The following is a 12,227-nucleotide window of genomic DNA, read 5'->3' as shown; positions in this document are numbered from 1 at the left end:
TGAATTTTTAATGTTTTTCAAATTATTACATTAAATATAGACATAACCTTGGTATATGCAGCGATTTTCTAGGGTGCCATTCATTTCCATTACACATACAAAAACATTTGCTTCAAAAGCCATTAGTGAGCTAAAGTACTTAAGCAATGTAATCACCAAGTAATTTAGGAGAATATATCAGCAGCTTTTTTGGGATAAGGGTGCTGAAGAATGTTCAATAGCAATAAATGTCACAGTTATCTGAAATAACTCAGCAGATGTCTTACAGAAATGAAGCCACTACATGTAGCCACGTGGTTTGCCCATATGTGACGAATGAGTGTAGCAGCACTCATTCTCCTCATCTTCTCAGCTCTCGCTCTCAACATTTCATGTGCTTCTTTATTCTTTTCATCCATGCCACTGCTGTTCTTTACCACCTGCAAACCCCTTAATTAGCACGCATCTGTTTTGCCTCCATTGCATGGCTGCGCACATGCTTTCTCTTCGTTCTGCTAAACCAGCCAATCAATTTTCCTCTTGAATCAAAAGTTGAGTGGAACAAAAGGAATTTTCAAATGCTAATGGAGTAAAGAATTTATTTAATAGGAATTGATTAGTTAGAGATCTGGTGTCATTATTACTACATCCCATATGGTCAATTGATACACTACACTGTGCAAACCTTTATGATTATTGTTATTATTATTATTATTATTATTATTATTATTATTATTATTATTATTATTATTATTATATACATACTGAATTACTAAGTAATATGGTGCATTTGAGGTGTTTATGATGGATGGGTGGATGGATGGATCCAGGTTTTCAGTGACACAGTGGGATAAGAGGTGTTTATGATGGATGGATGGATGGATGGATGGATGGATGGATGGATCCAGGTTCTCTGTGACCCAGTGGGATAAGATGTGTAGTGGATGGATGGATGGATGTTTACATCATTTATCTAAACGTACAAAAACAAACTGAGATTTATGCTGATGCAGAAGAATTCACCACAGGGTCTTTAACAATAAAGGTGATGTTTCTTTTTGTTCATGTGTGTATTATAGGCCTGCGCAGCAGTTACTCGTGCAGCATATGTAATGTGGTTCTGAACTCCATTGAGCAGTACTATGCACACCTCCAGGGCTCAAAACACCAAAACAAGTAAGTGAAAATCACATATCTAACTGAGCTGTTGTGACTGAACCCTGCTTACCCTTTTTATGACTTCTTTTCAGTACCAGTGAACTCCTCTGCCTCCACAACATCCCTTATGTATTCATTCTTTTTAAAGTTTCTTTCTTTAAATTTGCAGTGAACTTTGATTATCCTTCTCTTTAAAACTGACCAGGGTAATATTGGTTCTCAGTCCACTAGATGAAGCTGAGTGGGTGATGATGCCCTACCAGCTTTTACACCTCCACTGTGTTAAATGAAAGCCAGATCAAACATCTTTTCTTTACTCTGGCAAACAAGACTAGAGTAAACAACTCATTGCAGTCAGTACAAATTGGAGAACTGCCACTGATCGAAACTACCACTGATTGGCTTCCTCTTAATTATGGGCACATAAACATGCCATTTTGTTTTCTATTATGTGTTAAATCGACTAGTGAGTTTGCCACTGTCATTCAGAAAGGAATCATAAAGAAATCTAGAGAGATGGGGCTGAAAGACAGCATGAGAGTGAGCACAAATATGCAAGATATAAAAAGAGAGAGAGAGAGAATGAGAGTAGGAGAAACCCTTCTGTGCGAATCCTTGACACACCGTCTTTAATAGGTCAGACAAACACTTAATGCCAGCACAAATTATTTTTTTTCTTTCATGGTGTATTGTTGGCCTATTTTGAAGTATTGTGTAAGTAGACTCTACACTCTAGACTCTGTGTAAGCACACAGACGTACGCACAGACGATTGTCTTACTATCCTTGTGTGTACCTTTCACTAACAATTCTTATTGCAGCTATGTAATGCTATGACTGTCCCTATTCACATTCTTCTTCTTCTTAACCAATACTGTAGAGATATATCATAGGTCAAAACTGTCAAATATTCCTGACCATGAAGGGACATTTGGTGCCCACACAGACCACCCAGTATTAAACACCCACAAAAACACACACACACGAACCACACCACCACAAGCACTGCACTTAACATGCCAGCAGTGCAATAGAGGCAGAGGAGGACACAAGCTGAAAGCCAAATCACCACTGCCTTCTATCACCTTCCACTCATTCATTGCAATTGCAGCTACATCCTCACTAATGAGAAATCATTAAAGACAGAAGTATATTTGTGAAACACTCTATGGTACAGTCATTCTAACAGGTCCAAGTGCATCCCTGTCAGCCAAAGACAATGTAAGTCTATTTTGCATCAATATACAAAAGAGACTTGTTTATCCACAGAGGCTTTTTTTTTTTTTGAACACCTCCTCAGTGAGTCAGTGAAGCATGATGGTGCTGAGTAGAATAAACAGACTTCAAATCTTTTCCCAGATACAAGTATTTATTAGATGGAGTTTATTTAATTAAAATCATTTGAAAAAATAATCAGGCAAAATTATGATCTCAATTTTATCTATAAATTGACAAATTTTTACTTCTCATTTATAACAACACGAGTTGATTGAAGATTGTGAAGATCATTTTAACATCTTGACACAAGGGTATATATTTTCTAGGCATTTTAACAGAAATTGACATAATACATAACTCAAATGCTAAGCCTGTTGTTCAAAACAAAATGCAGTACATTAATACCCAGGGTCTGGTTTATCAGCCATGAATGCACATATTTTTATGCCTAAACCATGCATACACACATTCCTGCACCTTATTTATTACAAGTTTATTATAAGTTCATATAACTTCTAGTTCATAAGGATGCATGTAGATTTACGTACACTCCTGACCATGCGAATGCAGGAACCCCTAGTGGGAGAAAATTGTAATCACTAGTGAACTGATTATGAGGAGCTCTCATCCCACTTGTTGTCAATCATGTCAGCATAATTGACAGAGTAATTACCGATTTCAGTGCTCACAAGGTGCAGGCAGGCTTCACAGATGAAATGTAAAGTAAAATGTTATAAAAGGCGCATCTAAAGATTGATTGGGATGATTGCTTGAATGCACAGCTTTGCACAGAGAACTTTTTCTTTAAAGCGTGAAGGAAACTCTTAGCTGAGAGATATGAGTGGCTCATCATTTGCCCAGTGCAGATTTAGTTCATTGCTGTTCTATGGTTTTTAGCCAGAGGCATTTAAAAGAAAAATTTGAGTCAGTTATGGCATTTCCTAACCAACTGAGAGCCAAATAATGATATTATATTCATTCATATCCCTCACGCTGGAACACATTCCATTTCCAAATATGGCAGAAAAAAGGATAATCGTAATGAGGGATTTTCATGCAGTTGCAGTTTTTTATGTAGCCATAAAATAAATAAAAATGCTTTGAATTTATTTCTTAGACAAACCATGTGTAAAAGTGCCTAATAAACCATGTTTGTTGTACAAAACAACAGTATCCATTTGTTGATGAAGTTCATCTTCTTAGACATTTATATATGTTTTTAAAGGGAATTTGTTTACCATATATAATGATTTCAGGGTGTTTTATTATGCACATGAATGTGACAATGCATGCAGAGTAATTTAGAATATGCCTATTATTTGTCAACATTGTTAGGCAGCAGAGAAAGAGACAGTGGTGGTGAATGCTTATAATGAATGACACAATATTACTCATAAAATCCAGTGTCAGGAAGAAGGTCAGGCGATGTACAAACAGGCATTCAGAGCATGAGATGATAATCATGAACCAGGAAAATCAACTTGGGTTGGAAATCGCAAAAATGTATCAAAAGGCTTTGTATACCAGATGAGAAACAGAGCTGAACGAATACTTGGCAAAGAGTCTGAGTTGTTATGCTCATGTGGTGTGGTGTGTTGGTGATTTTGCTGAAGATTGTGCAACCAGTAATCAGGTGAACTAGAGCATGTGGCCTGGGAGATGGAGTCCGTGGCAGCCATGCTTGTAGTCGGGCGCTGAATTTGTCGTTGGCATGACAAACATCCATTGCGTACAGCTGTATATGTGCACGTGATAAATACCAATTTCCTTAAGTGTACTGGCATTTCTTACTCACAAATTTAGAGCTTGTTCTGTGCACACTTTGATAAATGACATCCCCGGTTATACGTTACATTTTGCAGAGGTACACTTTATCTCACTGACTAAAGCATTGATCACCCAGTGCATGGGGTTTAATGGCAGAGATAAACAAACTGTAGATCATCACTGATTCATTTTAAAATAAATGAAAGAAATTTTGAAAAATAAATCACCACAGAAAAGGTTTGCAGTATGCAAGACACATGTGAGAGGATGTGATCACTCTCTAAAAAAGGAGTGAGACAATCAGTCCAAATTTAAAACCACTCATATTTGAGTGAGTGTGAAGGAATGAAGCTCTTACATTAAATGACTGGGCTCTTGACTACTGGCAGTAAAATTACACCATATGCATACTCTACAGTTTATGCTTCCTGACTGTTGCCGGCATTCCCTACAGTAATTGTTTTGAAGTGCAGTAGTACCAGTTGGCTTAAAAAATAATGTTTATATTAATCCATTTCACCTACCATGTGTCCTTTGATTTTCTGAAAATCATTGATAAGAAACTTATCAAATCAATATGCTATATAATCATCAATCTGATGTAGATTCACTACAAAGCTATAGCTTCTTAAGAAATGATCTACTACACACTATGCACTATGTACTAGAAGTTTTAACCATAAGTTGTTTCCCAGTTAATGGCTACTGATGCCAAATGCAATGCGATACTGCTAGCTTTAGCAAAATAGTTGAAAAATGAACTATATGCATAATACTAATTCGATTTGTAAGATGTCTTGTCCAACAGCGTCTCATCAGCCATCTTGAAAATCCTTCTCTTCCAGCCTCAGTGCCTGGTAGCCTTCCCCAATGCTGTGAGTGTTGAGTGCATGAAGCGTCCAACATTTCACACTGTTTTTCGGTTGAATAACTGCATCATCCCAGTACTTTAAGTGCAATACTCCATCTTCTTGATATTTTCAGTGTGAATGCATTATTTACTCTATTTATACTACAAAATGGCATAGAATAATGCAAAGGTGTGCAATCTGGTATACACCTATTAAGTTTTATAGAAGATAAATTTAAGTTATGAAGAAGAAAATGATCCTACACACTATGTTTGCTGCTGCTTTGAAAGATCATCACAGTTTTATAGTTATCCTAAAAGTAAAAGTTTTGCATTTTTATTTATTTATTTATTTTATTTATTTGTTTTTTTTTTGTCATGGTGTTAAACAAACCAGGGCATATTCAATCAAAAGGAAATGGTACTAATGTGGAAGAAATTGATTTCTGAAGACCAAGAAGTGTAGCAGTCTAAAACAAGTCATAAATTAATCATATTTTCTTATCCAACTGTGACATTGCTGTGGGGGAAGCTTCCAAATGTTTTTCAGAAAGTGTTTTGAACTTTTTCTACTAAAGAAAAAGTCATCAATACATTTGACATACACTTGTACCATGAACTCGAAATGACTATTTTGTCTTCAAATTGAATTGCTTTGTGTTATGTATAATAAAGCACATATTTTCAAGTTGGATACTATTTTATATTTTAAACATGTGACAAATACAGTATGTAATGAACTCTCAGGTCTTTTGCATTTTGCCTTAGCGTGTCTCCCCTTAGCACTTTTTTTTTTTTTTGCTTTTATCCAATCTCATTTTGCCCAATCAGCTATTCTATGAGGAGCAACATTGACAGTTCAGTTTGCATCAGCTATAATTATCCCACTGCAAAAGGGGTAGGAAAAAAAATGCAATAAATATTTCCTCTGAGTTGACAGAAAGCTGTCACATATAGCCTAGAACTCCCTGCTGTGTCACATCTGTGCTAAATTACTACCCATCAATAACACAAATCCCGAGGTGCTTTGTTGCTGTTGTCAAACTAAAGTGGAAAATGAAGTGTATGTTGAAGGAGTTGAAATGTTCAGATGTAAATACATCAAGAGTCTCACTAAATGTCTGTGTCATCATGTCCAGGCAGGGTGTGTGTTTCTGGTTCAGCAACATGCAGAGCAGCTTTTATAGCAGCAGTGTTATTTCTCTCAGCTCTGGAAATTGATCTGTTTGAGGTGGAGTACTCTCACGCAGATACACAACACGCACCGTCCATTCTAATACCATGTCTCTGTGCGGCCTGGGTGATACGAGCTGAGAGTAATCTTTTGTAGACTTAAGTGCATTCGTAGGATGTGTGTTAATACAGCACAGACAATGTCTTTTTGAATATATTGTAGCAAAACCATATTCATGAATATTGTGCTATTTTCAATAACATCCACACTGTGTGATGCTATTGAGGCTCTAATAACTAGTGTCAGGTTTATGGGTCCTTGAATGAACATCATATATACAGAATAAATAAAAAGCACGAGACATGTTCAGACACTTGATGGTAGACTCATCTAGCACAGCAGTCTGTGAATGGACTTTAAGATCTGACACTGTTCTCCATGTTCAATCAGTTCAAATCAGTTATCATGTCTGTAGTAAAATTGAACACAGAGACCTATGTAGCCAAACTTGTATGGCCCCATATTTGGGCCACCTCCAAGCTTTTTCCACACAGTTGAAGACACATGATTCTCTAGATTGTATTTGTAGACTATAGCATTACTTTCACTAGAAATAAGGTGGCCAACTCAAACCTGTTCCAAAATGAATTCTATAAAGACAATGTTTGCCGAGCTTGGTTTGGAAGAACTCGAGTGGCCTGCCCAGAGCCCTGACCTCAACCCCACTGAACACCTTTAGGATGAGATGGAACACACAGGCTGCACACCAGGATAACTCGCCCAGCATCACTATTGCTCTTGTGGATGAATACATAAACCACCACAGCCATGTTCAAAAATCTAGTGCAAAACCTACCCAGAAGAGTGGAGGTTATTAACAGCAAAGTGCATATTGAATTGGATATGCACATATATTTTGGCTATATAGACCAGATGTGTAGTTGTAAACATAATTTAGTTTTCTGGGAGAAGACATTTATTTAATAAGCATGTATGGAAGGAGTCTGAATTCAGTGCCTTGTAACACATCTTCAAGTCATCAGGGTGTGGGGATTTTTGGTCTTATTAACTTTGAAAGAAAAAAAAAGAATTACAAGAATAACAAGTTATAGCTGTAACATTAAACATAACTATTAGCTTTAAAAAAAAATAAAATATATATTTATATATATATATATATATATATATATATATATATATATATATATATATTTATTTATGAAACACATTGTCAGATCTTAAACATCAGCTTTTTCTGGTGGAAAAAATATTCCATGTTTTGATGTTGAGCAAAATCTTGAAATAGCACAAAAGGTGGATTTTCCATTATTAAAGGAAACGTTTCAAGTACTTGTTTTATACTAATTGATATTTTGTTGTTTATACTTTAGAACCATGTGAGCTTCGGCTATTTATTTGTATTTGAGAAATTATCTGATGTATTAGAAAATCACGACTAAATTAATAATATTAAAGTCTAGTTTTATTTTTGACTATAGTAAATTGTCTCAACTGATATTATTAGTCAGCAGAGACAAAGGAAAATATTGAGAATTGGACTACTTGTGAAAAAAAAAAAACATAATAACCACTGATCAGTTAATCCAAGATCAATCAGGGCTGCTGTGAATTTAACACACTGTTCTGTGACTAACAAAAACTGACATACACACAAATTGGATATGTAGGTGAGACCACAGGGACAGTGTATTAGCCAGGCAGTGTTAATAAGCACTAATCAGCTCCACCTGGTCCAGTCTGCTGGTGCTCTGGCAGAGAGGTGTGTCGCTCTGTGCCCCCCTTGTTGCCACCCCCTGTGCCCTGCAGTCAGCAGGCCAGGTTGTTATCTCCAGTCATGAACATCAGGCAACCTGCAGAAAAAAAGTCATTTTATTTATAACCACCAAGTTCCTCTCTATCCTGCCTCTCAGCTAATCATGCTCACTGACCTTAGTACAGCCATGCTGGGCTCTGCTCTCTCGATCTGGAATAAAGGAGCCAGGCTAACAGGGTCAGGCTTGTCTGCACTGCCAGATTTACTTAGTTGTGCTTATACGCCAGTGGCTAGTACTGTCCTCCACCAGGAGGCTCACAGGGTACCACTGCAGGAAAGAATGTGGCACTTCGTCTTAAGCCGGCTTCTGTTAAACCTCCCGGTGATCCTCAAGACAATATCACCAGGACGTGGCCATCATTTGCATAAACATCACTCTTCATATAGCACTACAGCCTCCTGAGTGGGCATGCTCAGTCACCATGCTAATGCCATGAAGCTCCCAATGCTGGAACAGAGCAGTCACACACAAAGCAATGACCTCTGTTATTCCATTCAGTGGTATCTGTCATCTGGGGGTGTTTCATGGTTTCAGAAAAATCATTTAAAAACACACAAGATTCTGGTGACATTCAAAGTAAACTTTATTATAAAATCTTTGTACACTATATGCTCAAAAGTACGGACACCTGATCAGCACACCTATATGTGCTTATTGATCCATATAAACAAATAAAAAAATGTATTATACACTGAAAGACTGAACACGTATGAAGAAAAGTGCATTCCTGCAATAAAGTCTAATTAGTGTGGCAGTGTGTAATGCTGCACAACCAAAAATAGATGGTGTTGTTATGGTGAAAAATGCCATGTTCTTCTATGTATTTGATAACCATTGTATATGATAAAGTTATTTACAGCAGTTATGGGTTATACAGCAGCGAGTGCAGTCAGAAGCTTTTTTTCCTCAAGCACCTAGTGGTTACCATAAACCCCCAGATATATACATGCTCCAGTTTTTACCGGAGCTAACATGACTTGAGGTGGAGATTTTATTCTTCTATTATTTAGATTACATTTTTTAGACGTTTTTAGAAGAACCACCAGAGTAAAAAACTAAAAGTTAGGTGTTAATAGATGAAAATGGATTTTAATCAGTATTTAGTCACCAGTGAAGTAACTGTCAGATCATACACGCTGAAACCTTGGCATCATAACAACCCTACTGTCAAGTGTAAAGTGGGCTGGTGTAGATAAAAGAGCTGGTATAAAAGAGCATATTAAGGAGCCAGGTAAGCTTCGGTCTGTCTTTACAGAAGAGGCAGATTTAGCTTTGAAAATGTCCATCCAACACATTTATCACTACAGACTAAACAGCAGTATTGACATCAGAACAGTGGCTCGGTTCCCTCCTGTATTTACAACCATTTATCAGGACATTTGCTGCTGCACTACTAGTAGGCACAATTCTTGTATTGCAGGTGAAAGCAAAGAAGAATTAAAGCTACGCATGTGGGTGCGGAAAGCACTTGCCCTTCACTGATATATACATCTGCCCACACCAAACACACAAGCATACACACACACATACACACACAAAATCACACAGAGACATACACACTCTTCTTTCCTGCTGAGCTTGGCTCTTATCTCCTTCGCAGCCGAGCAGTACAGGTCTGGTCTGCTGTGATTACACGCATGTTATCTTTAAGGCGGCCAGCTCACCACCTGCTACGTCACTTTGTGGCCAGGAAAGTGTGCTTCTATTCAAGGTCTGTTCACAGTTCAGCACTTTCAAGGGGCTTTTACTGCCATCCTAGAAGCTCAGACGTAGATAATGTAGTTATTTACTCGAAAGCACATAGTGGCCAAGAGCAGAAATACTGACAATGAAGCATTTTATTGCAAATGGTGAGGAAGAAGGAAGGCAGTCTGTCAAGGGCAGGATGGGGAAGATGTAGTGTGTCAGAGATTGGGCTTAGAGCAGAGTCAGGCTGCTTAGAGCTGTATGGATGAGCAGCAGCTTCAGAGAACTTGTCATCTTGGACAAGAGAGAGAAAGAGAAATGGGTAATACTGAGAAATGAGGAAGTGATTTATACTGAGAATATATTGGTCTGTTTAAAGAACCATGCTGATTGATTAAACGAGAACAGTGTGATCTGATTGTTCAGAACCAGTGTTTAAATCCCAAGCTTCACCCATTTATCTCCTGGGGTGTCTGGAGAAAGATATGGAGTTCCAGCTCAGTGGCCTCTCTCTACCTGTGTAATCACTCTGTCTGGGCTGCATACTCCCACTATACTGAAGAAGCCCCTGGGAGGAGGCCAGCGGAGGCAGAAAGATGGTGTTCCTGCTGCCAAATAAAGACCTGAACTGTTTCATCAAAGGGAAAAGAAGGCTTTGCAACCCAGCTTCTGCAGTGAGCTCAGAACGATTATGCACAGAAATGGTGACAAGAGCAAGCTAGCTTTTTTAAGGCAAAAGACATTTTTAGTTCCTTACTAAAATGCTCCTTGTCAAAGATGTCCTTTTTTTGCTATAATGTCCAATGTTCTAACTAAATGGCTGCTAAACATGAACTATTGGTATTAGTAAAATTAATCCTCCTTCAGACCTACTTTTCCTTATTTTTATTCTATCCTATGTCAGTGATTTATTTTATCTTTCAGCTTTCATTTTAGTATCAGTTTGAAACACTTGGTTTTAAAGCAAGAACATTGTGACATCCTGTAGTATAGAAAATGTGAGTTGCTCAATGCGGAGAAATGTTATGTGCAGTTTTATTGCTTTTAATACTTCTTAAATGTCTTTCTCACTGTTGTAGTCTTTTAAAAATAAACTACAAAGCAGCAGTTTCGAGAGCTCGAATGAGGTTCTGTCTTAGAGCCTCATTTATGAACTGCAGTAACATGTGATCTGTATCCAAACTTAGCAACCCATCACAAAGAGCGACTCTTAAACCCCAGAATACTTGCAGTGCAGCTGTGCATTTTTAGCAGCATCTTGTGTTTCTGTCTTTTGTCTCAAAATGAAACGTTCTCCACTACCCCTCTGAAACAGCAAGCTCTGTTACTGACAAATATGACTTCATAGAGAACTTCATAAATGATGTATGAAACTCTTGTTATTCACCTCCCCCCTGACTGCATCACATTGTGTGTTACTATTTCGATCTTAATAATAACTTCATAACTTTACTCAATAGCTTCTTCCTTGAAAACATTTTTCTCAGTGATGTTAAATGGGAATGTCTTGGGAGGTTTTTTTTTACGGAAAGTACAGGCTCTTATTTTAGTGTTGTACATTAACATTGTAAATTTCCCATTTTGTAAATTTCCTACTGGGATGAATAAAATCTATCTATCTATCTATCTATCTATCTATCTATCTATCTATCTATCTATCTATCTATCTATCTATCTATCTATCTATCTATCTATCTATCTATCTATCTATCTATCTATCTATCTATCTATCTATCTATCTATCTATCTATCTAAACATGTTAAGTGAATGGAGGTTAAGGATGTACCATTGTGTCATAGAGTAATATATACCAAGTATATAAGGTTTATACTTTAAAATGAGGTAAAAAAAAAAAGGAGGATGATCACATAAAGGAGTGCCTATTAAGTAGCCAGTACATTGCAACATGATTCATGAATGTAAATATGACAAATTTAAACAGATACATACACACATAAATGCATAGATAGTATTTAGATCTTAATATTGGCTTTAAGTGCCTTTCCATTTGTATGTGTATTTACATCGTACAAAATCTGTTTTAGGGTGCAATACTGTGGTTGTTAAAACAAATTATCAGACAGTGTCAGACATGAGTGAATTTTACTTTTGTCTTCTTGGATGTATAATTCAGGAATAATCAGCCTAAAGTGCAGTCAGGCAGACTGTGATGGCATAGCTTTAAAGATAATACCCTGCAGTCTCCTCAGAGTCTGTGGGCCACTGAGCCTGACTTTACCCCCAGTGTGCAGCCCTGAGCAGGCTGAGTGAGTGTCGACTCATGTAAGGAGCTTTGGCAGTGAGATGAGTGCTTGCCTGACAGTCACTGAAGATTAGGTCCTTGCGGGAAAATGGGCATAAAGACACTGGCTGTAAAAACCGATTTCTCTCCCTGTCCCTCAGCACTGGCCCTTTAATCTCTGTCTCCCTTTTTTCCATAATCGCCTAAAGTCTGGCAAAGACAATCTCAGCAGTGCATTGCATGTGTAATTTTTTTTTTATTGTAGAAGACTGTTGAACAGTCTGGCACCAATTATTGTAAGCAAGCATTTCTTGTATT

The 12,227-nt window shown here is 37.3% G+C and overlaps 1 protein-coding gene across 3 annotated transcripts in view; it reads left to right on the top strand.

The window, feature by feature from the left end:
* zgc:171482 (zinc finger protein) overlaps positions 1 to 12,227 on the top strand; it is a 68,525-nt gene that overhangs the window by 50,634 nt on the left and 5,664 nt on the right. For all 3 annotated transcript variants that reach the window (XM_058378277.1, XM_058378292.1, XM_058378286.1), the window contains one exon: positions 1,059 to 1,155. In XM_058378277.1, the coding sequence (XP_058234260.1) occupies positions 1,059 to 1,155 (97 nt within the window). The remainder of the gene's footprint in view (positions 1 to 1,058; positions 1,156 to 12,227) is intronic.

This window comes from Hemibagrus wyckioides, linkage group LG03 (genome assembly GCF_019097595.1).
Source record: "Hemibagrus wyckioides isolate EC202008001 linkage group LG03, SWU_Hwy_1.0, whole genome shotgun sequence".
In the NCBI taxonomy this organism is placed as follows: Eukaryota; Metazoa; Chordata; class Actinopteri; order Siluriformes; family Bagridae; genus Hemibagrus; species Hemibagrus wyckioides.
Note: the sequence above shows the minus strand (reverse complement) of the source record. Positions and strands in the feature narration are given on the sequence as shown.